Genomic DNA, 26,510 nt, shown 5'->3' on the forward strand with positions numbered 1-26,510 from the left:
TATCGACATAGGCCGCTCAGCAAGGAAGAAGCCACTGCTCCAAAACCGCCATAAAAAAGCCAGACTACGGTTTGATTGAGAACCATACCCGGCCAAAGGCCAAAACATAGAAATAGAAAATCATAGAAACACAAAACATAGAATGCTCAACCCCAACTCACGCCCTGACCAAACCAAAATAGAGACATAAAAAAGGATCTCTAAGATCAGGGCGTGACAGTACCCCCCCCCCCCCCCCCAAAGGTGCGGACTCCGGCCGCAAAACCTAAACCTGCGGTGGAGGGTCTGGGTGGGCATCTATCCGCGGCGCCGGCTCAGGTGCGGGACGCAGACCCCGCTCCACCGCAGGCTCACCCCACTTTGGTGGCACCTCTTATGCGGGGACTCTCGCCGCCGACCCCGGACTGGGGACCCTCGTTGCGGGCCCCGGACTGGGCACCCTCGTTGCGAGCCCCGGACTGGGCACCCTCGTTGCGGGCCCCGGACTGGACACCCTCGTTGCGGACTGGGCACCCTCGTTGCGGGCCCCGAACTGGGAACCCTCGTTGCGGGCTCCGGACTGGAGGCCGTCGCTGGAGGCTCCGGACTGGAGACCGTCGCTGGAGGCTCCGGACTGGGGACCGTCGCTGGAGGCTCCGGACTGGGGACCGTCGCTGGAGACTCCGGACTGGCCCGTGGAGCAGGCACCGGACTCACCAGCCTGGGGAGACCTGCTGGAGGCCTGGTCCGTGGAGGAGGCACAGGATGAACCAGGCTGGGGAGACTTACTGGAGGCCTGGTCCTTGGAGGAGGCACAGGATGAACCGGGCTGTGGGGGAGCACTGGAGATCTGGTGCGTAGCCTTGGCACCACTCCTCCAGGCTGAATGCCCACTCTAGCCCGGCACCTCCAGAGCGCAGGCACAGGTCGAACCGGGCTGTAGGGGAGCACTGGAGCTCTGGTGCTTAGCACTTGCACCGCTCCTGTCACGCCCTGGCCTTAGTTATCTTTGTTTTCTTTATTATTTTAGTTAGGTCAGGGTGTGACATGGGGGATGTTTGTGTGTTTTTGTCTCGTCTAGGGTGTTTGTATTGTCTAGGGGGTGTTTGTAGAGTTCATGGGGTTGTGTTCATTGTAGGTGTTTATGTAAGTCTATGGTTGCCTAGATTGGTTCTCAATTAGAGACAGCTGTCTATCGTTGTCTCTGATTGGGAGCCATATTTAGGCAGCCATAGTCATTAGGTAGGTTGTGGGTGATTGTCTATGTGTAAGTTGCCAGTGTCTGCACTTATTTGTTTTGTATAGCTTCACGGTCGTCGGTTTGTTGTTTTGTAGTTTTGGTTAAGTGTTCTTCAGTACGTCGCTTAAATAAATAGATTATGTATTCACTTCACGTTGCGCCTTGGTCCTCTTCTCTTTCACATTACGACGATCGTGACAGCTCCTCTTGGCTGCATGCCCACTTTAGCCCGGCACGTGCGGGGAGCTGGAACAGGCCGCACTGGGTTCTCCTGGTGAACTGGGGAAACCGTGCGTAGAGCCAGCGCAGGACTCACCGGGCTGTGGAGGCGCACTGGAGGTCTGGAGCGCCAAGCTGGCACAAGACGTGCAGGGCTGGGGAGGCGCACAGGAGGCTTAGTGTGTGGGGCTGGCACAGTCTTCACCAGACGGCTAGCACGCACCTCAGGACGAGTATGGAGAGCTGACTCAGGTGACATCAAACCGAGGACACGCTCCGTAGGGCGAATGTCGTGCCTCATGCACCAACACAGCAGCTCTCTCATAGCTCTCTCCTCCAATTTCCCCATCAACTCCTTCACTGTCTCTGCTTCACTACCTTCGCTCCCCTCCAAGTTCACCCTGACTGGCTCTGGTTCCATCCTCGGCTCCACCGACCGTCGCGTGTACCCCCCCCAAAAAAATGTTTGGGGCTGCCTCTCCTGGCCACGCTGCTTGGTCCTTTGTTGGTGGGAAGTTCTGTCACGGCCGTTGGAAAAAGAGGACCAAGGTGTAGCGCGGTGAGCGTACATACTTTTAATAGTAGATGTCGCCAACAAAACAATAAACAATACCAAAACAAACCGTGAAGCTCAAAGGCTATGTGCCCTAAACAAAGTTAACTTCCCACAAACACAGGTGGAAAAAAGACCTACCTAAGTATGGTTCTCAATCAGAGACAACGATAGACAGCTGTCCCTGATTGAGAACCATACCCGGCCAAAACATAGAAATAGAAAATCATAGAAACACAAAACATAGAATGCCCACCCCAACTCATGCCCTGACCAAACCAAAATAGAGACATAAAAAAGGATTTCTAATGTCAGGGCGTGACACTGACATTTCACATTCTTAAAATAAAGTGATGATCCTAACTGACCTAAGACAGGGAATTTTTACTTGGAATAAATGTCATGAATTGTGAAAAACTGAGTTTAAATGTATTTGGCTAAGGTGTATGTAAACTTCCAACTTCAACTGTAGGTCATCTCACCTGTACAGTGTGACGGGTGGGTTAGCCTTGGCTGAGCAGTGGAACTTGACCAGGTTTCCTTCCAGAATGGGCTGAGGCTCCACTGACAGATTGACAAGTGGTAAATCTGAATGGACACACACCAGAGACAGACAACCAATTAGAAAAGACCCCCGTAACAGCCTTACAGTAATCTAGGCCGGTTGCAGAAACTTGCTTGCCATTTTAATTTAACATAGACCAGCATATTTCCCCTACAGTAACTTGTGTTGTGATATATTTTCACAGGTATTAAAATACACTACCTATACTTTTTTTCTTCTTCATTAGACATTAAAGAGCAGAAAAACACAGGAAATCAAAGCAAATAGTGCAACTCTTGATAATGAGTTTTTCAGTAATTGGCGATTTGAAAATAAGGATTAATAGAAACAGTCATTTGCCTGCTAAGCACTCCATTATAATTACAAAAATGAATAAACACTGAGACACAATTAAAACTGCTCTTAAAATAGCAAACACATAGATTATGTTAATCCAATAAACAGCAATTACATGTATCTAAATGACAAAGGTATAGCATTCTTTTTGAAGATACGTTTTAATCGCTTTTCATCTCTGAAGGCAAATGGTTAATCCTCCACTTTGGTCCTCCTTTATGTTCAGATTAAACATTTCAAATAAGGCAAGCTATTTTTCAATGAAGTCCAGCATTGATGAAAGGGCCATTGGTATAGCCAGTAAAGTATGTAAAGGGTTTGGAGGGACAAAAAGCCTCATCAAACACTGGCAGTCTGAGTGATAAAAAAACAATGGTCTTTCAGTATAAGCCCCATCTCTGAACATCATGGGGCGACTCAAAGGTTGTCTGATATCACTAATGGAACACGGCAGCAACGAGCATGGCCTCTCCTGCAATTCTCTACGTCCGCTGCTTCATTCCAAATGGACTACTGCCTTTTAACGTCTACTGTGGCAACTGTCCAAGCCGTGTGGCCGTGTCCATATCTAGCTTATGTAGATTGCTTTTAATTCAATCAAGTCCTTGATTCAACTTTGCTTGATGAAATCTAACTCTGCTGGGAAAGAGGTTGGCATGGAAGCTAGAGGGAAGCGTTCTCTGAGTGCATATCCATAAATTATATGACTAATCATACATGCATACAGTGGGTTAAAAAATGATTGACACCCTTGATGAAGATGAGCAATAATGACTGTATAAAATAAAGAATTAAAATACGGAGCTCTATTGTTTGCCAATGAAATTGGGAAATTATATTATTTTATACATAGAATTGCTCAGAGAAAGAGATTTTTTTTTCTCAAAAAGGTAGAGGTCAAATTTATTGACACCCCTAAAGAGTTTAGTATTTGGTCCCATGTTCATACTGTAGCATACGTTGTGCCCAATAGAAAATGAATGTTATATAAGGTATTGTGTCATTTTGGAGACAGATTTATTGTAAATAAGAATAGAATATGTTTCTAAACACTTCTACATTAATGTGGATGCTACCATGACTACAGATAATCCTGAATGAATTGTGAATAATGATGAGTGAGAAAGTTAGAGGGTCAAAGAACACACCCCCAAAGCATGCTAACCTGATCTTTGACCTTGTGTAACTTTCTCACTCACCATTATTCACGATACATAAAGTCAACTTTTGACTACTTTATAATTTTTTTTTATCTGCAAAATGATGATTGCAGTTGCCACGGCAGGATGTTGTTTCCAATGATAGGTTTGGCTTGACCCTACAGCCTACAGACGAATACATGAATGAGGAATGATATATATGTGTAGCAAGATGCTACAACATCATTATTTCAAACTGGAAAGGTCCAAAGACTCTCCAGACCTTAGACCTCCCTAGCATTAAACTTTGAGAAAGTAGAATAATTACACATCTGTCGTTATGTAATTTGGAGAGCCTTAGGCACATCAGCAAAGTAGCATAAATGGCAGCTGATTTATCATGGAGAGAAATAAGGAGATCCCAGGGGTTAGAGTGAGTTTGGTGCAGGTGCAGCAAACATCTATTTGGATGGTGTCCTGTCTCCATGTGCTATTACACTAACGTAACATCCAGGGGCCCAGTTGTTTGGATTCAGCAGTTACAGGGTCGTGGGCTGTGGGCACAGCCACTAGCAGAGGGAACACTTCGGTTGCTGTTGCTCAGCCCAATCCACCCAGTGTTGTAAGAAGAAGATTACATTTCAGTCATTTAGTAGACACTCTTAGCCTACATTTTCCTTACTGGTCCCCCATTGGAATCAAACCCACGACCCTGACATTGCAAGCGTCATGCTCTACCAACTGAGCCACACAGGACCTGGATGGGGACCTGGATGCATGTGTGATGATGTGTGTGTGTGTGTGTGTTTCTGTGTGTGTGTGTGTGTTTGTGTGTGTTCATGCGCGCCAAGTGTGCATACATCCCTTGTGTGTGTGTGTGTTGTGTTGTGTATGGTGTGTGTGTGTTGTGTGTGTGTGTGTGTGTGTGTGTGTGTGTGTGTGTGTGTGTGTGTGTGTGTGTGTGTGTGGGGGCATGGAGGGGAAATACACTGTGCAGCTGCTCTAGGCAAGCTCAGCTGCCACCGCACCCCAGAGGGAGGGTGGTCCAGGTGCCATGCTTACCCCTCATCTGCTCCCTTGACTTTTTGGGACACTATGCCCCCTTACAAACACACAACAACCCACACACCCGTGCCAGGTCTCCTGCAGGCCAATGAAGGTAGGAACAACATGCTGGATCCTGGAAGACCAGCTAATTGGGTGGACAAAGAGGCAGGCAGAGGGAACTGCAGAGAGGCAGAATGGCAGATGTAGAGGTGGTGGCAGTCTACCTTGCTACTTTTGCTTTGTGGTGGGAGCTTTTCCATGGGCCTACTACCATGCCAACATTATCCTTATAGCATGCTTGGACTCTGTAATACCAAACAAAAAATGTTCAGCTGCTAGTGAGGTCTGAGGGCATCTTGGCCCAATGCTGTCTATTTTATTACTGATTGGGAGTTCTTTCAAGTCAATCATCCTGTGACCCTCCCTGAATGAGAGAAGCACCCGAGTGTCTCTCGCTTATGAGACGTTGAGGCATAATGCCATTATGTCTTTTGTAAGTGAATAAGACGAGCGACTTGGCTCTTCTGCTTGGATAGCTCTGTCCTTGGAGAACAGGGGGAAGGGATTGACGGCCGCCAAAACGCCCGATGAGAGGGACTCTGGGATGGGATCTCTGGATGCCAATTTGCCGCCCCCTGACCCTCATGCAGACAGACACAGCCACTTAATAAAGAAGTCTGTTTGTCACTTTGATGTATAAATGCATGAGTGGAAGTGAGCTCATTTGAGGCTTCACGTGACAGGCCCATCAAAATGCAGGGCCGCTAAGTCAGATTCATCGTGAGAGTGAAATGGAGATGGTGGGAGGGGAGCTGGGAATGGCAGCGCTGGTGATGATGGCAGTGGTGGTGACAACAACAGCATGGCTAAAAAAAGAGGAAGACAGTGTAGTTTGCTGACAGCTTTTGATCGGAAGTTCAAAGAGAGGAGCAGATGGCGTTTTTGAACAATCAGCCAACTTCTCTAGATTTCCCAGAGATGGTGCCAACGTGAATTGCTTTCTTCCCTTTCTTAAAGCTCAATTTCAACTCTCTTTGGGTACACAGCTGTTCCTCCATGAGGATAAGCCTCCAGGAGCAACGGCTGGTTCTGAAGGATGGGGAGTCTGTTTATTCACAACTAGGGCAGTGGCATATCCCTAGCAATACGGATATTGATGCTGCCTGCTGGTTGGCCCAGTGTATTACTGGAGGGGGGCACACAACTGCAGGTTCACGGCTTGACTAACACACAAAGCCAACACCATGCATTTATTTACCCACTCACACAATGCAGGCATATGTTTTGCCATTCCGACTGTAGGCCATATGTTTGGGCTTTTTACATTTTCAAGTATACCTGGAAGGTTCAACAGTAGATTCGACACATGGTTTACTTTCAAAAGTTTGAAGAGAAAACAGTTGAGGCTGGTGGGCATAGCTTAGTTGAGTGATGGTACAGATGCTACTGATTTCCATTCAAAACCTTACATGAAAGTAACAATACAATGAATCCAGATTGAGCCACTGCTCCCAATTGTAATCCTTATGATAAAATCATTACACCTCTATCATACTCGAACTAGCGGCCAAAAATAATTCCAACCCATGTTTCCCTCTCTTTTTTCGAGATCAATTTGTCATTATGTGCTCGATTAGGCAAAGAGAGCATGAAGTGGAGCTAGGTAACAAACACAAATCCTACCCCACCACACTTCTGCATGTTTTCTATTAATTAGTCTCAAATGGCATTACCTTGCCGCTGCTCGACTTATTTGCAATGCAAATGGATTAGACTTAACCCTCACCCCACCCCTTGTGTGGGGGATGCCGTTCACACATGGTGGACGCAGCACAACAGACAGATAAACACATAGCCAGCCAGGCTGAAGATATTATCATGAGGCTTGCTATATGGTGTCTTTGGTTCAGAGTTGGAGGATGTGATTTTCAGGCTTTGCCCTACCCAATAAAAAGTCTACAGAGCACAATATAAAGAATGCCCAAAGTCATGATGTAGTTAAGAGAGAACCAAGGGCTAACTCTGCTATCAAATAATTACAGTGAGCTAATGTACTCACTCGCATAACTAAAGTCTGCACTCTGTCCATGGTCCTGAACTCACCCTGCCTCCTGCCGATGTGCATGTTTAGATACTAATATGCTTAACCTCCAGGTCAGATAACTCTGTATGAACTTGTGTTGAGCTGAAAATGCTGAGGCCAATGTAATTCACCAGCACATTAAAGTGATGATAAAGGGAAATAGTGCCCAAAAATGTATTGGATTTGACACAGGCTTACGCTGTGCAGTAAAGTTTTGGGGTAATGTTTAGATTACTCAAAATCAGACAGAGAGTTAAGGCTTTAAAAGGGAAAGGTGGCCAAAATAAAAGTTATCCACAGAGTTAAATCTACGAAAACATTTATTACTTTTGTTGTAGCTGACTGTAACGAATTTCCTCTTCGTCTGAGGAGTAGCAAGGATCGGACCAATGTGCAGCGTGGTAAGTGTCCATAATAGATATTTAATAAATCAAAATGAACACAGAACAAAAATAACAAAACACGAACAAACAACCGAAACAGTCCCGTATGGTGCAAACACTGAAACAGGAAACAACCACCCACAACACACAATGGAAAACAGGCTACCTAAATATGGCTCCCAATCAGAGACAATGATAAACAGCTGCCTCTGATTGGGAACCACACCAGGCAAAACACATACAGTGGGGAGAACAAGTATTTGATACACTGCCGATTTTGCAGGTTTTCCTACTTACAAAGCATGTAGAGGTCTGTAATTTTTATCATAGGTACACTTCAACTGTGAGAGACGGAATCTAAAACAAAAATCCAGAAAATCACATTGTATGATTTTTAAGTAATTAATTTGCATTTTATTGCATGACATAAGTATTTGATACATCAGAAAAGCAGAACTTAATATTTGGTACAGAAACCTTTGTTTGCAATTACAGAGATCATACGTTTCCTGTAGTTCTTGACCAGGTTTGCACACACTGCAGCAGGGATTTTGGCACACTCCTCCATACAGACCTTCTCCAGATCCTTCAGGTTTCGGGGCTGTCGCTGGGCAATACGGACTTTCAGCTCCCTCCAAAGATATTCTATTGGGTTCAGGTCTGGAGACTGGCTAGGCCACTCCAAGACCTTGAGATGCTTCTTACGGAGCCACTCCTTAGTTGCCCTGGCTGTGTGTTTCGGGTCGTTGTCATGCTGGAAGACCCAGCCACGACCCATCTTCAATGCTCTTACTGAGGGAAGGAGGTTGTTGGTCAGATCTCGCGATACATGGCCCCATCCATCCTCCCTCAATACGGTGCAGTCGTCCTGTCCCCTTTGCAGAAAAGCATCCCCAAAGAATGATGTTTCCACCTCCATGCTCACGTTGGGATGGTGTTCTTAGAGTTGTACTCATCCTTCTTCTTCCTCCAAACATGGCGAGTGGAGTTTAGACCAAAAAGCTCTATTTTGTCTCATCAGACCACATGACCTTCTCCCATTCCTCCTCTGGATCATCCAGATGGTCATTGGCAAACTTCAGACGGCCTGGACATGCGCTGGCTTGAGCAGGGGGACCTTGCGTGCGCTGCAGGATTTTAATCCATGACGGCGTAGTGTGTTACTAATGGTTTTCTTTGAGACTGTGGTCCCAGCTCTCTTCAGGTCATTGACCAGGTCCTGCCGTGTAGTTCTGGGCTGATCCCTCACCTTCCTCATGATCATGATCCGCCACGAGGTGAGATCCTTGCATGGAGCCCCAGACCGAGGGTGATTGACCGTCAACTTCAAACTTCTTCCATTTTCTAATATAATTGCGGCCAACAGTTGTTGCCTTCTCACCAAGCTGCTTGCCTATTGTCCTGTAGCCCATCCAGCCTTGTGCAGGTCTACAATTTTATCCCTGATGTCCTTACACAGCCTCTGGTCTTGGCCATTGTGGAGAGGTTGGAGTCTGTTTGATTGAGTGTGTGGACAGGTGTCTTTCAACATGTAAGAGTTCAAACAGGTGCAGTTAATACAGGTAATGAGTGAGAACAGGAGGGCTTCTTAAAGAAAAAACTAACAGGGGTCTGTGAGAGCCGGAGATTCTTACTGGTTGGTAGGTGATCAAATACTTATGTCATGCAATAAAATGCAAATAATTTCCTTAAAAATCATACAATGTGATTTTCTGGATTTTTGTTTTAGATTCCGTCTCTCACAGTTGAAGTGTACCTATGATAAAAATTACAGACCTCTACATGCTTTGTAAGTAGGAAAACCTGCAAAATCGGCAGTGTATCAAATACTTGTTCTCCCCACTGTAGAAAACAAACAACCTAGAAAAAAGAACATAGACTGCCCACCCCAACTCACGCCCTGACCAAACTAACACAAAGACATAAAAAAGAAACTAAGGTCAGAACGTGACACTGACATTATCACATAGAACCAATTAGTCAAATTTAAATGAAGGGATCGGAGACAATCACTAAAATTAATACGTAGAGACACATGCACACAAGTGCTCACACACATCCTTCCTCTCTTTCTCAATAGCATTTAAACATAGAGAAACATTTTCTCTCTTTCTCAATAGCATTTAAACATAGAGAAACATTTTCTCTCGTTCTTAATAGCATTTAAACATAGAGACACATTTTCTCTCTTTCTCAATAGCATTTAAACATAGAGAAACATTTCCTCTCTTGTCAGTACTTAGGCTACTGTGGTACTGAAGATAATCTTTCTCTCTCTCTCTTTCTTTTACTCTCTGTTTCTTTCCCGTCTCTGAAACACACACACACACATGCCCTCTCATGACCGTAAAATATTACTCTGTATTTGTGACAGAAGATCACTATCAACCCTCTCCACCACAATCCTCTCTTCTCCTCTCCCATTGTAACTGGCCTCCATTGAAATAGATAAATAAATCAAAAGCACATCCTAAATTAGATTTATGTGTATTAGGTAGTTGTTGTGGAATTGTTAGACTACATGTTAGATATTGCTGCACTGTCAGAACTAGAAGCACAAGCATTTCACTACACGTGCAGTAACATCTGCTAACCATGTGTATGTGACCAATACAATTTGATTTGATTTGATAAATACTCAGCTTTCCAGAGAGAATTCCATGCAGGGGGAGCACACTAACTAAAATAGGACATGGTGTGTGGATGTGTAGTTGCTTCACCAGCACCTCAAAGACTCTATGTACTGTATCTAGCCTAAATGAAAGCCTAGGCAGGACTAATAGCCTTCATTCACCTGGAACTGGCATCGATCCTGCCAGCCTTTGTTGGAGGGGCCTGGGAACACTTGTTCACCAGTCATAACATATGAGATACAACATACAAAGGCAACACGCATAGATTTTTTTCTTAGTACTTGACACGGACTACACAAATGGCTGTAATGTATGTTATTCCAGGCTTTTCATCTTGAGTTTGTTTCAGTAACACAGCAACTGTACTATTAAGTTAGCCATTCAGGCCTGAATGTTGTGTGTGGCCCAATGGAATATTTTCTTTGAGGAGGGTTTAAAGCAACCCTCAAGATTTGAAGGGAACATGGTCATGTATTCTCTTAGCTTGATCTGGTGGTACTGGGTGATCTGGTGGTACSCCCCCCCCCCCCCCCCCCTAAAAAAGTTGAATTTGCATCCTCCTGCAAAATGTCTTGACTTAGTATTACATTTCTGTGTGTGTCTATTTCGGTGTGAAAGGTCTGGAAATGTATTTATTTAAGTTCTTTCTCCACTATTTCACTCCCCCAGGTACCTCCCTGTTCTGTGAGCAGACAGCTGTCTCTCATCAATATTTACTGCCCCCTGTCCTACACACTGCACCCCTGTAGAGAGGTGAACAGGACCTCTGTGGTGACTACTCTGTCAATGCGAGGTTTCGGGGGAAAGAGAGTGCATGTCTACCTCTCTCTACCTAGCCAATCGCTCCATCATTTATTCATTCAACACCCGTTTTCTCTTGTAGCAGTAAGAAACCAGACGGATACCTCTCTTTGCACACTTCCTCTACTAGAAAATGATTTGTCTGTATTCACACTCAAGTGGTCTTTAGGCTGTCTATAAATGCTCATTGGAATGTAATTCTATAAGCTCTAGCAAGTGTTTAAACTTTCACCATCCACCTCCTAATATGTATTTCATTGCACACAAGCTTTGTATTCATCGCTCTCATTTTCCTCTGAATGATATTTTCAACAGTGTATTTTGAGGGTTTCATATCCAGTCGCCGAGGCATGAACCCCATAATCAAATGAGTCAGCATCGGAAGTTATTCAATTGCTACCCAGCACCAATGACTCAAACATAAATTAAAGTGCCTTTTATTTCTTGTGCGGCTTAATTAGTGTGGATCTCAGCGTGAGCACCGGAGACAGAGGTGAGGAACACCAGTCTCGCTACCTGTCCACATGCCAAGAGTGGAGGTGGAGGTGGAGAGTGGCAGAAGGTGAGTGGGACGCAACATGATGCTAGTCAATTTCCTCTTGCTCACACTCATTTGTTCTTCACCCTGTGAAAAGCTGTAGTTGAAGCCCCAGTTTTGCAAGTTGCAAAGATCGTTTTCCGGGATTATTTGTTAGCAACTACTCCTTCCCTTTGTTAAGCCTTGTGTCACAACCACAGGAACCCAGTTTGGAGCGTGGAGGGAAGAGCCATCGTAACATAGCTCCTCACTACTCTCCGTTTCACACAATCACACCACACTTCCTCTCACTTTGCATGACAAAAACATTAGAACAAACTGTGAGGGATGCAAACACCAACAACTGTTAATCATTTGTACACCGGCGCCTCCATTCGCCTGCATGCTGGCATTGAGACGGAATGCGCCTCTCGTGGCGTACATAATGAAAAGAATGCAGCCGTCACTTGTAATGGACCTCTAAATAGCATTTTCTGCTTTATTAGTTGTACTTAATGGTGTTGAAGGGGGCTGATGCGAAATCCCTTTGTTCAGAATCAAACTCCTACTGTGACAAGTTCTTGATCGAAAAAGATTCTCTGACAATTGAAGCTCAATGGGTTTTACACGCTGGGCTTACTTTTCCTATTTTGGAGAGGAATTGTGCATGCTCTCGTCATAAAGATTTATAGCATAGAAGAGGAAATAAAAGAGCCAGGGATATGTGCATAATGCCGCGGAAAGATTGTTGGAGCAAGAAAAAATCCCTTTCACTTAAGACAGACGGGTCTAGTGATATTTCATCACTGGAAACAACAAGGTGATCTCTTACCAACCCACACAAGAAATACAAACCCAAAACCAATTATGCATATGCATCAGAGCTTATTCAAAGGAATCTAGATGTGTATAACTGCAACTGTCAAAATTACCTCTTTGTGCTCAAAATACCTCCTCTTTCAAGTAGAAATGGTAAACATAGAGAAACATATTATCCATCGAGTCAGGGGCTGATATTGTGGTGGGAAATACCCTAGGGCACACTAACGTTTTGTCAGGGACCAGGTTATAGGCCTTTAGAGGAGGGGAAACTCACGCTGGATGTCGATGTTGACGCTGGTCTCTTTGCCATTGGGCACAGCCTTGTTAGATGCTCGGCAGATGATCTGCTGGCCTGTCTCGATGTTGGATGCAGACAGGTAGAGGGTGCTAACCGTACTCTCCCTCCTTCCATCACGAAGCAGTGTCTGAGAGGAAAAGAGAAAAGGAAAGAGTTTAAAGTTCACCGATGACGTGGTAGTGGAGAGAGTGGAACATTCTGAATAACATCATAAATCTAAACTCAAGGCCTGGAACGCAAATGCAGCAATTTACCTGAATGCCCTGGATGCCCCTGTGGACAACACAGACAAATAAACCCCTGGCATGCTCAAGCCTGTAGTCTTGCTCCAAGGCTGATTGATCTGAGAAAAGGAATCTGTTTCTGACCCTCTTTTGTGTGACTGGAGAGTTGTGCTCTGGTGCATGGCTTGTCATACACCACAAAGGAAATCAATCTTCTTTTCACTGCTCATCCTCTGAGCTGCAGCCCTACTCGCATTGTGAGAGCCATCTGGAGGCCGCCCGGTACAATTCTGCCTTGACTGGTGCTCAGGGAGGACTGTGGGAGCCCTGTAACCACCATGCCACAGTGCACGCTCACCCACCAGAACAAATTGGCCATGCCAGGGGCACTGTGTGGCCAACCACAAAGTCAAGACTGATACTGCTTCAAATAATACTCTATTGGTGCTCTATACAAAGATACTGTCCATTACCACGACCCCTGGGTTAGCTTTACAAATAAACTACTGGGATTCACAGTAGAATCTCTTCCAATATCATATTATTTTCTTGTCTCTGCCGGTTCCACACTATGATATAAGCAAAGAAATCTGTTTTATTTTCACTTATAGAGGTCCAGCTATAGAGGACATATCAGGCAAGGCCAAGTTAGGACATGTTGCTCTTCATTATATAAACTCCTTTGATGCTTTGTGTGTGTGTGTGTGTGTGTGTGTGTGTGTGTGTGTGTGTGTGTGTGTGTGTGTGTGTGTGTGTGTGTGGGGTGTGTGTGTGTGTGTGTGTGTGTGTGTGTGTGTCCCACTATAACCGCAAAACAAAATGCTCCTCTGCAATTTCTCCACAGTTTATTCACGATTCACGAACAGGTTGTGATGAAACCCTTTATTTACAGCAGCACTATGAGGAGCTCTGATGAGAACTTCCTTTGAGGATGTACTTTATTTACTTTTCAAACCAAGGTTATGACTCACGTGGGAGGAAAGTTGACAGCTACCCTCTGAAACCAGCTCTCCACAAGTCCTTGTATATAATCATCTCTGTAAGTTCGCTAAAGGTGACCATATATATTTTAACCACAATAATCCTTAGATATTAAGGCATGTCACAATGAAAGCTATTGACAGGTTGCCGGATAATAGCAGATAATAGCAGAAACCCAGCTAGATATGCCACGCACTGACTGCATGTTAAAGTGTTAAGGAACCTGGCATTATATTAGTTTGGAGGTTTTTACATACAGTACATGTATGCCTTTTCATCATCTTACTTTTCTGCTTTCTCCAGTCAACGACTATAAGTCTTCTTAAGAAATACAGGAAACTACAAAAATGTCTTAATGGGGCGTTTGGCCACCACGAAACAGAACAGCTTCCTTGCACCTTGGCATGGATTCTACAAGCGTCTGGAACTCTATTGGAGGGATGCGACACCATTCTTCTACAATAATTTTTTTGTTGATGGTGGTGAAAAACACTGTCTCAGACGCCGCTCCAGAATCTCCGATAAGTGTTCAATTGGGTTGAGATCTGGTGACTGAGATTGCCATAGCATATGGTTTACATCATTTTCATGCTCATCAAACCAATCAGTCTCCACTCATGCCCTGTCGATGGGGGCATTGTCATCCTATGGGAGCATAGCCATAATGGCCGAAATAATGGCCTGCCCAGCATTTTTATACATTGCTTAATTGCTTAATTAACTCAGGAAGCACCTGCTTCCAAAATAATTTGTATCCCTCATTTACTCAAGTGTTACCTGTACCTAGCCAAGAAAAAATACTATTGTCTTGGATTGAAATAATATGTATGTAAGGAATACGCAAAATAGCGTAAAGATACTGTACATTCATATATTGTTCTTCTGCATTTGCATCAAAACAAAATGCCTCTGTGAAGAGTGTCTCAGATCTAACCAGGCTACAAAAGGCCTGGCACTCACCCCTAAAGCAGAACATATTAACTGTCAGCAGTGGGATGTGTCAATGTAATATCCTTTCTGACACCATCAGGATTGTTTCTCTCATAGCTCTGGACCTGTCTGAAGTCATTCATCTTGTACAGGCCCAGCTACAGCATAGAACTCAACACCCAATACTAGCTGTTTTAAAATAGCCCGGATTACAAATTGATGATTTCTCATATCACTGCCTGGAGCATGTGAGGAGAATACCTTTCCCAAGTTAAGAAAGTAACTGAAAAATGGAGAATGAGAAAGTGAAAGTTGCTCTTCAAGATATGGGATAAGGGGGCAGAGACAGTAGAAGGTCATATTGATTGAATATGGGAGAATCTATAGTATAGTGATAATGCTGGTTACATTTCTACTGATAAATATGGAGCTTTTTGATTTTTCAGGAATACCTGCAAGTTTTGTAGTAAATTATCTAATTCTGACAGGCTGTATATTGTTTTTACCTAACCTTTACACTAATTGTTTTTCTGTTTATTACAATTAACAGGAAGGCTTATACAAATAAAAGATGGACAGTTTTCACCTTGCAGGCATGTCTGAAATTCCTTGATTAGTTTAGGTTAGAATCCCAGTGAAAGGGAATATGAAGAGAGGCTCAGAGGGATGTCTAATAATTTGGCTGACATTAATATTCTGCTGTTAATCTAACGAGCCTTTGATATGTCCAAACTTGAAACGTAGCTCCAGGTTAAATTAAATCAGCATTTTTTAAATTGCAGACCACACCAGAAGCTCATTTTAAATCTCAATACTGGAAATTAATTTCACTTAGGAATAAGATATTTTGCAAAAGCTTTGTACTACCTATTTCTACAAAAGAGAAAATAATATATTTACATAATTGTTCTGGTCATGGGGTTAAAGAGGTCTTATTTGATTAACTTATCTAATCCTACTACCTGAAAGTCAGATATTTTCTACAATTCTGTTTAACAATGTTAATTATATTACTCTTTTAGTGCACCTAAGGCCTAGTTTAAATGTATCTTGCACAAAGCCAGTGAGGTTAATTACATTGACAAGAGAGAAAAACAATGGAAGAGAGAGAGAGACTGATCGTTTTTTAATGATTTGAAACAGGTTAAATGTAGCGAGTAATATAGAAATACTGGAAAAAATAAGGGGTATTATAGATTAAAATGCAGATCAACTACTGGGAACTCTGTCTCTCGAATGTGAAAAATGTGACATGTATAATACACTCTCTAAAGTTAATTAGCTTCTTTTCCCCGGGATGATTTCCCCCCGCCTCACTTGGTGGTGAGCATTACCTTTTAAAAGGAAATCTCTCTAATTATACAGAAAACTTTGCTGAGATGAAGGTTGGGAGGAAAATAATGAAATTGAAAGACAGATAAAGAAGCGTCTTTGAAGGTTTGTGGGGGAGTAGGGGAGGAATGAGCAGGGAAACTTATCTGTGGAGGAAGAGAGGGACGATAAGCAGAACTTCCTTTTTTGTGTCATGCATTTGAATGTTTCACAGAGCAATAGATTCCCTCATCTCTGTGGCTGTTCCTTATGTTTTTCGTCAGTCCATCCATGAGGAGCTGACTGAAATGTGGTTTGGATTTACATTTACATTATACATTTTAGTCATTTAGCAGACACTCTTATCCAGAGAAACATACAGTAGTGAGTGCATTCATTTTCATAGTTTTTAGTACTAGTCCCCCATGGGAATCGAACCGACTACGGGACTGTTAGGGTTTAGATATGAGACCTTGTTCTCAAATTCAGATGGTTCCACCATCTGAAGCTTCTACTAGACCTCCTCACAACGTATGCAACGAGTACAGCAATGGTCATCCATAGGTACCAGGTCAAGCCCGTACTCAATCACATTCACATGCAGTATAACCAGATATTTTTAATAACTGCTTCATACAGTAAGATCATATCAAGTCCAATAACTTACCACAAAGTAACACCTTAATGAAAGATAAATGGTAGATAATTGATCCATTTGGATATTGAGGGAGGGGATGCTGAGACCTATGGGGGTCAAAGCCATCCTGGGAAGCCATCATCAGGAAACTCCCATCTCACTCTGGCACATCTGGCCACATTACCTCCCATCATCTGTGGGGTGTGGAGCGAGGCGTGGGGCGAGGCAGGAGGCCAATTATCCTCTCAAAAGCTCAATTTTTCAGGAGACAATCATCCGCTACTAATTGAACACATTTATTTTTTAATGGTAGTGATATGAAGGAGGGCTGTGTCTAGAGACTGCATGGCTCAGCTGCTGCTGCCATCTATCAGCTGGGCTACAATGTCCCCACATCGCTGCTGCTGCTGTTTCAGAAAGAGGAAGTGCAGGCAGGAAGCTCGCTATCCCCCTACTATTAGCAAACGCCACCTCCGGCAATCGTTTTATTCAAATTGCTTGTGCCGTATCCCAGCCCAATCAATAGAATTTATCTGCTCTTTGGAAAAAGTTGATAATGGGATGAGACAGCGCAGAGAGAGTTGGTGCCCGCTCACTCTCCTCGTTTATATGGAAATTCACACAGTGGGGTTCATTACAAGTTTAGCCTGCGAGTTAGTGTCATTGAAGTGCCAGAGAGGTCCGATGGCAGTGTTGTGTGGCATTACGTGTGGTGGAATGACGGTTGAGTTGAAGGCTAGGGTTGGTTGGCAGGGATCAGGGACGGCTTATCCAACAGAGAAGTGACTGAACTGATCTCTTTATGGACCCTGCCACTGAAAAGAGAGAAGCAGGGCACCTAGGAGACAGCAACTTCCATTCTTATCGTCCACCATCTGCTTGATTGAGTAGAAGCATTAGCTGGGCGAAGAGGACAAACATCCTTTAGATATCCCAGGGAAGACCTTGGATTTTCAGGAGATTTTATTCCAATCAAACTTGGCTGAATGCTGAGACACAGTTTACAGATGGCACAAGTAATCACCCATCACAGTTGGCTAGTGCTCTTTATTTTACCTTTATTTAACTAGGAAACTCAATTAAGAACACATTCTTATTCACAATGATGACCTACCCCAGCGAAACACAGACAACGCTGGGAAAATTGTAGGCCTCCCTATGGGACTCCCAATCACAGCCAGATGTGATGCAGTTTGGATTTGAACCAGGTACTGCAGTGACGCCTCTTGCACTGAGATGCAGTGCCTTAGACCACTGCGCCAGTCATGATCCCTTAGTGGCTATTCACAACAAACTTCAAGGAAAGGATTGACAAACGTCAACTGGAATTTGATGAGTGACATAACCTATTACATGGAGGAAAATCTGTCTCTTATACACATCTAGATGTGTATAAGAGACAGGTCTAACCACTTCACCCTCAAAAACCCCAAACCTACCTCCAACCTTAAAAAACAAACTGTGTATTACACACCTCGATGCTTACCTTGGAGTACATGGCTCCATTGAGGACCTCTCCATTGCGGATCCAGATGATGGATGCGGCTGGCTTGGCGTTGTCAGCGTGGCAGGTCAGGTTTAGGGGATCTCCTGCTCTCAGGCTCACCACCGGACCACCACGGATCACTGGGTCTTCAGGAGGCACTGGAGGGAAAAGAGAAGAGCATTGTGTTCTAGCTATGTTATAAACATGTAATGGCATATACTTGTATACAACAACAACTGTTGTTTTCAAGTCAGAGTGTCATATGTTCACTGATAAAGGTATTTGCCAAGCCTCAGACTCATCCATTGGACTGATAGAAGATACAGTATGTCTTGGACATAAGAAGGTTCATATAAGGTGAGGTCTGCAGCTGTGTGACTGTGTAAACCTGCCTGTTCGCTCTTTTTAAATAATACGAGGCAAGGACAGAGATATTTCTTCAAATACAATACAGCTTTGTGAGAGACAGGCGAGGTGAGTGGTTTCAGTTTTGTTTTCCTTTTCTGTCCTGTGAAATTGAAATATCTTGTGTCCATGTTCACTGATGCAGCGATGTCAGAGGAGTATTGGGCAGATTTTGGTCACGTCATGTGTGTGGCTTGTAAGTAACAGTGGAATGAGAATAAGCTGCCTCAGAAATCCAAAGCATAGTTCAGCTTTGTGCTGTTACTGACAATGTGAATGGATGATACAGACACTGCTGCAATTTAATCATGACTTTCACATGTCCATCCATGGAGGCAATTGGGGCAATCAAAACTTTGAATAGAATTGACAGTTTGCCAGGGAATGGCAGTCAGTCGTCATTCACTGGAAAAAAGACAGATATAGGAAGATCATGGTGGATGCAGAATGCAGGCCCCTGATTGGCACTGATTACATTCTGCTTTCTACACACATGCTGATCACCCACTTTCTATTCAACTCCAGTGAATTATTGATTGGCCTGCACACTCATTACAGTGCAGATCTGGGGCATGATGAAATCAAAGGCTACAAGCAGCTGGCATATTCGCCTGCGAGGGTGAGAGGGTCAGAGAGAGAGGGTGGTGGGGGTCTTCTGTCAAACAGCCAAGGGTTGGTATGAAAAATGGGGAACTCTGGATAGTGTGTTACACTGCTGAATGATTTTATGGATAATGGGGGTTCTACTAAGCTATATGGAACTTCCGGATCGGTGTCCCTTCCACGGGACGGTTGAGCTAACGTAGGCTAATACAATTAGCATGAGGTTGTAAGTAACAAGAACATTTTCAAGGACATAGAATTGAATATTTCTGACATTATCAGATGTCTAACTGCACTGTCCAATTTACAGTAGCTATTACAGTAAAGGAATACAATGCTATTGTTTGAGGAGAGTGTACAATTTTTAACATGAAAAGTTATTAATAAACAAATTAGGCACATTTGGGCAGTCTTGATGAAAAACATTTTTTTACTGAAATGCAATAGTTCATTGGATCAGTCTAAAACTTTAGACATACACTGGGCATATGTCTCAAGTCACAACTTCACAAAAGAGCCACTTTAACATTTATTATAATTTAAAAAAAATCTAAATGCGTTTTTTGGCAGAAATGCTTTCTGAAACATGTGAACTTTCATGTGCCTTAATAACAAACTTGTATGCCATCTGTAAATACGAATACAATTGTTAAATTACAATCCTAGTTGGTTTAGTCACAGAAAAAGTCGGCAACCATCCCGCTAGCCATGATTGGCTGAGAAAATGGGTGGGCTGGACATGCCGAGAGAGGAGTTCAGATTGGTCTGCCAAATGGAAGGCTTCTGTCTATTTGAGATGGTCAGTCTGTGTTGGTAACCGGTGCCTGTATGTAGCCTTGCTACTTTTATAGCCTCACTACTGTATATAGCCTGTCTTTTTACTGTTGTTTTATTTCTTTACCTTCCCATTGTTCACCTAATACCTTTTTTGCACTATTTGTTAGAGCCGTAAGTAAGCATTTCACTGTAAGGTCTACACCTGCTGTATTCAGCGCACGTGACAAATAAACTTTGATTTGAGTTGACAAAGTGTGAGATTGTGCATCAGGGGAGCGCTGGGGAAATGGGCTGCTTTTCTGCTTCGCCAGTTGAGTCCGGCTGAACCTTGTGACTCAGCTCCCAGGAAATTCTCCAACCTGTTTCTAGACCAGAACCATTGACACATTCCTGCCTCTTCAAATGCCTCTGGCAACAGTGATATAGTGTGCAACGTTTTATTTGTACAGAAAATATTGCAGTTATTTCATGACTTTTTGACCTGGTGTTCTTCATGATGTAAAGTTACACAAGTTCGTGGAATATTGAAATGCTAGGTCTTATTTAGAAGACAAAGATATCTGCGTATCTGAACCAATGGACATACATTGTGGCAGTGGCGTGCCGTGGGCCTGGGGCCTAGGCCTTCAGTGAGGTACTACACAGTCCCACCCGAATTAATCCACCTCTTATTATCATCAATTATGCCATGGCTCTAGACACTATACATTTAGACAGAAACGCAGTATAACCAGGCGTTGCGTCACCTTGAAATTGACAAATTGAAATTTTTGGGTAAACAGTGTTTAACAGACAACTCAAGTTTGCAAAGCCAGTGTGGCTCCAAACACCAAATCGATCACTTGCAAATAATAGGCATTCCCAGCAGTACAGTTTGCAGTGCTTCTCGGAGCCTTTGAGCCATTGACAGCGCTCGTAGTTGAAACTTTGAAAGTGGCGAGCGAACGAACCCCTTTCCCGCCTGTGACAGGCTTTGTGGCGTCGGGCGACCTCTCCTTACAATGTCTAACTTTTCTTGAAAAGTTCGTCTTGAGAATGGCGTTATAATTATATCCTCGACGAAATCGATATCTTCTCCTCCTTCCGCCATTGTGGGTTCAAAAAACAGCTTAGTAGAGTTTCCTAGATCTGCATAGACCTGCCCATAGGACCTGCCTCTCAATATTGGTAATCCAATCAAAAGACGTGGACGCCCTAGGCCTGCTAGCTGGCTCCTGTGTAACACTGGAGCCAGCCAGCAGGCGTACAATAGCCAACTCTAAAGCTGATTGGTTGACACAAAATTTTAATTTCCATTCACTTTAAGCTACAAGCGCCCGCACTGTTGATTCTGAAGGCCTGAGAGCAGATTTTAGACCCCTGGCAACACATGATGGCTGAATATGATTGGATAAAAGATCTAACATAAAGACCAGCCCTCCAAATCTCAACCTGGGGCTGGAAGCAGTGCAACCAAGAGGAAAGCTATGAAATGAAGAGTATAACTCTTACTCTGGGGAATAATTTAATACATATTTGTGGGAAAATATATTAAAAAAAAATTATATTCTGATGATGTTTAGGCCAGCAGAGAAGGCCTTGCAGGCCCTGACGGCCCACCACTGCATTGTGGTATGGTAATATAGTGGTGTAAGATTGGAAACAAGCTTTATCCTCATTTGTCACCAGAATGAGAGAAGCCCTGTCTGATCAGCTTGCATACTGGCCAACCAACCATCTCATTTGTTTATGAAAATATTAATAATAGTGAGGAACAGAGATGGAGAGATGACAGTTGCTTCTAGAGATCCAGTGTTATTGGCTTGCTGTCAGTGCTCACTCAATGCTGCTGAAACATTAATTAACTGTCAAGTTGTTTGAGGTATGCAAGGCTCCCATCTTCTGAAGGGGCCAATTGAGAGGAAAAACTGCTCCATTTGGAGTTCTCTGAGAGCCTAACACTATGTGACTGACGACAGCGCAGACATGCATATTAAAGATGGAGTAAGTGGGTTGTGGATTCAGGCTGGTATTGACTGTCACCATTCCAGTCACAATACCAGGCCATCAAGGAAGAGCAATGGCTGTGAACTAATATAAGTAGAATGTGTTGACGTTCTACCGTAGAACATGACATCTCAAGGCTTCCAGAAACAACATACCCACTGGGCGCACACTGGTTGAATCAACGTTGTATCCACGTCATTTCAATGAAATCACGTTGGTCCAATGTAGAATAGACATTGAACTGATGTCTGTGCCCAGTAGGTACAGTACAGCCAGGAAGTGATGCGATGCAGAATGTGAAAGAGTGTAATAGTTTAAAGGCTATTTCCAACCCATCTCCTAGAGACATTATTTACCCATCTTGACCTGTAAAACTTATAATAGTTTAGCCTTTAAACCATCCATAAGGTTTCCCTCAGAGAGGACCTAAGTGCCGCTGTAGTGAAGGTTAAGATGTAATGCATGGAAAACTCCATACACAGAGGTCCATGGCAGCGCACACAGATTGTCGTTACGCTTTCAAGTCGTGTGCTCTGCTCTGGGAGACAGGCGGCGATGTGTCAAGGCTGGATGGAAAACAGACAAAGAGGAGAAAGACACGCTTGGCTGCCTCCGACAGGGCTTTTTTCATTTCCACCATGTGTCTGATGTCTGTCACAAGGATGACACAGAGGATCTCTGAGTAGAATGAGAGCCAGTGTCATCTCTTTGCTAAGTGATTAGCACAGGTGGCATGCTCTCCATCTGCACACCTCAATCTTCCACTGTGGGTTCCCCATTTAGGGACGCAGGGGCAATCCCCTCACAAAACAAAAGGCTCACTCAGACGTCCTGTAAGTACTGCCTGACCAAACAATGGACAGGTAGTTTACCTCAACCTATGTACATCACATGCAATTGATCTATGACTGTACATTCTACAGTGGACTTTCTACATTGGACAATGAAGCAACAATAAAGAGTAGCCTATTCTGAGTCACAGTGTAACTCCCAGGACAGTTATAAAAGGAGGTGTAATTCCAGTTCCCTCTCTCTCTCACTCTCTCGATACAGGGCTTCTGTTAAGTCATCTCTCCACCACCACCGTCCCTCTTGCGGGCCGGTCTGACAACCGCACAAAGGCCTGGAACCCCGCCAGTCATCATCATTACAGGCCTGTTTGCAAACTCGGCAGCCCCTAATGGTTCCAAATTAGCCCTTTACTGTGGCCCCGCAAAGGATTTCTCACGAGCCGGTCAGCGGCTCGGATTGATCGCTCCTCTTTAATTACCAGCTGGCTCGTTGAAATCCTTTCTCTTTCCCCACTTTTCTCTGGGAGAGTATAATGCAATCTCACACCACACACTTCCACACACATTCAAACATACACACTGTTCAATAGTTTCTCAACTAGGTTGGAGAGCAAAAAACATCCTCTTGTTGTCTGAGATAGGGAGTGGAAGAGATATTCTGTGGGTTTTCTTTAAAGGAGTAGATCAATCAAGAGAAGATTTGTTATGTAGTATGTGTTCTTGTCTTACTTGTCTCATACTGTTAGTTTCCCTGTTTTTCCTTACTGCTCACGAGGAGGGATTTCAAGCATGTATTAACATTTTACCTCTAAATGTACTTTGCTTATTACTTTTTCTCACCTTTAATGATTATCTGGAGGGTTATTGTGTGCCTGTCTATCACTTTTTCGTGGCCATCAGAGGTGTACCAGTTAATTTCACATATTTATGCTCCAAGCAAGATTTTTCAGGGAGTGAGACTATTAGGTGTGTTTTGAGGGGACACACAGTCTTACATTAGCCCAGCCCTCCGCCTCAGATAAGAGATTCCATTGAAGTTCATTAAAGGAGCACTGGAGTTTAATGGAATTGCATCGCCCCTTCCTGAGAGAGATAACACCAGGGGTTGTTTCATGTTTTTGCCCAATCCAGAGCTCAGAGCCATATTTTACCGCAAAACTCAGAGCAGGCTGGAGAGAAGAAGTCAGGTCCGATTGATTGTGTTTTAGTGAGATCATTTACTTTTAGTGTATAATAAAAAATATCTATAAATGAGACTGAGGCATACAGTATGGATGTGTAATTAAGCAAACAGTGTGGGCCAGTAAGTCTGTCATGGTCAGGGCTTGTCTGAATAAACCTTGAGTATAAACCTGCCCTGTGTCCTGGAAGACATTTCAATACCTCAGAACCTCTGGGATTAGCCTGGTCTGAGAAAACACCTAGAGGGCACCATGACTGGGGGAGAAGTAAAGCCAGTCTATTACCATTGGGGCTCTGCTGATGGCGGACAACCTGAGTTGTAAACAGCCAGACCCAGGCTGGGGAACATTCTCCATGCAGCATGTAGTCCTATACACAGCCATCCAGGAGCAGGAGATTTGGTTGAAAAGGCAATTTGAAGGTGAGTGAATGAGAGGGGTAACCTCAGAAGGAGCTCTGAGATGGGGGAATGGGAAAGGAAGGGGGGGGACTGGAAATGCAGCGTGCACAGTGCTGTGCTTCTCGAGGTGTCTGCGGAACAAAAATGGTTAGCTTGCCTGGTCGGTTTTGGCGGAATGCTCGCACCGCATGCACTCCCACACCCATATGACGGGCGCGTGGCAGCTTTGCAGAGGTTGTGATCGATAGATCACAAAAGAGAAGGCCGAAAAGAACTATCATCGTAGGTGGAAGACAAGAGACATATGTGGCTCACTGGCCCAAAACACAGGCCTATTCAATTGCTGTCACCATACACCTGTTTGTAGGCCACAAGATTCTGGCTCACACAAGACTGTCTCTATCTCTCCTCTCTGGTAATACCATCTGTGTTAGTTTTACTTTCTTTTTTTAATTTTAAGATGTGTGCATGAATGATGGCCTATCCAAAGTATCACAGTGGACCCTATCCTTATGAGACGACAGATGTCAGGGATTAATGTGAGTCAAGGTTTGACTTGTGTGTGTGTGTGTGTAGTGTGTGTGTGTGTGTGTGTGTGTGTGTGTGTGTGTGTTGTTGTGTGTGTGTGTGTGTGTGTGTGTGTGTGTGTGTGTGTGTGTGTGTGTGTGTGTGTGTGTGTGTGTGTGTGTGTGTGTGTGTGTGTGTGTGTGTGTGCTGACCCACACAGGGAAGTGAAGACAAGGATGGGGAGGTTTTCTGGAGACATGGGAGGAGTGGTGAGATGCCAGACTTGTCAGCAGCGTGCAGAGACGGCTCCGTCACAGAGCAACGATGTGCAGCTCCAAAGCTGCTCTCCACAGATTGGGAGGGCACTAACGTGTTCGTGTGTGTGTGTTTATTTGTGAGTAGCTATGTCGCTGTCATTTTACATGAAATGTAAAAGCAGGCTCCAATTAAATGTTATGGAAATGATTTGTTCCTTGCAGTGTGTCAATCAATCTCTCACCTCCTCCAGTTCTAGATTTCTTTCAGTCAATAATAATTTTCGTTATGATAATTTATTACTGAACATATATGGAATTTTAAATATTTCAAAAACACAGCTGTGTGTGTGTTTGAAAAAGTACCCTTGCCTATTAAAACTCACTCAAACCCCAAAATATACCCTACCTGCAATCTGTTGGTATTAACATACAGCTGTTCATAGAGTCACTGATATTATAGATGGTCTCACTTTGTCTTAGATCTCAGACAAGACAGTAATGTACTTGAATGTAATTCAGGGTAGTGTGAGCCGAATAATGTAAATGGTAGAGACATATTTCTAACAAAATGACTGCTGATCAGGGGTTCTTCTCTGGCCCTACTTGAGCGGCGATGCTTGGCAAGAGCCAAATTGACTTTTGTGAGAGATAAATTAGTTACATACAGAACACTAGTACACTTAAACTGATAAATGAGGTGTTTCAACATTTTCTTTCAAGACTTTGCAATTTTGTGATGCACAGTCATGTAGCATCATTCAAAGATATAGAGAAAGGGAGAAAGAGAGAGCTGGGAGTAAAACCAGTTTCATGAATTAGTTGGAGCGGTAAAAGTGGTTGCGATAGAAATGCTGCTATCGTCGTGACTGCTACTGAAAGCCAATCAACTTGCATTCTCGCCCTTGTGCTTCTTCAATAAGGCATTCACTTTGTGTCCCTTCTGTTTTCATACAGTGCATCTATTTTGAAATGCTTGATTCAGTAAAGTATACGTGGGATTCAGTGGGTTGAACTACAGGAGACAGAGGGACAAATACTGATTCATGTTTGTGTCTTATTATCAAAACACAATGCTCCTCATGAAGTTGCCCTTCGGTTCAGTGTCGAGATTTCAATACAGTTCCTTGAGTGAGACAAAACATTTGAAGGACACATTTTCATTCAAATGTTGAGCTTTTATTTCCTTTGTCTATCACTGTTTTAAAGTTATCCTTCATAAATAGAAATTGCAATGTAATAGAATAAACATATGACTGAACCTTTCTAAAGTTGAAAATTGAGGCACTTCAGTAGAGAGACACATCACTAAGATGTCATGCTAAGAAGACCCTGCGGTGCAGAGCAGCATTGTTTGGTCCAACACTATTGGAGAAATCTAGTGAATGACCTACACTCCCGAAGGTGTGTTAAAGTCAAAT

At 43.6% G+C, this 26,510-nt stretch overlaps 1 protein-coding gene across 3 annotated transcripts in view; it reads right to left on the reverse strand.

The window, feature by feature from the left end:
- The window catches only part of LOC111960686 (kin of IRRE-like protein 3), a 220,819-nt gene that overhangs the window by 31,685 nt on the left and 162,624 nt on the right, over window positions 1–26,510 (reverse strand). For all 3 annotated transcript variants that reach the window (XM_023982828.2, XM_023982827.2, XM_023982826.2), the window contains exons 4-6: window positions 18,185–18,342; window positions 12,592–12,742; window positions 2,474–2,579 (exon numbers count right to left, since the gene is read on the reverse strand). In XM_023982828.2, coding sequence (XP_023838596.1) covers window positions 2,474–2,579; window positions 12,592–12,742; window positions 18,185–18,342 — 415 coding nt within the window. The remainder of the gene's footprint in view (window positions 1–2,473; window positions 2,580–12,591; window positions 12,743–18,184; window positions 18,343–26,510) is intronic.

The sequence above is a fragment of the Salvelinus sp. IW2-2015 genome, linkage group LG4p, assembly GCF_002910315.2.
Source record: "Salvelinus sp. IW2-2015 linkage group LG4p, ASM291031v2, whole genome shotgun sequence".
Taxonomy (NCBI): Eukaryota; Metazoa; Chordata; class Actinopteri; order Salmoniformes; family Salmonidae; genus Salvelinus; species Salvelinus sp. IW2-2015.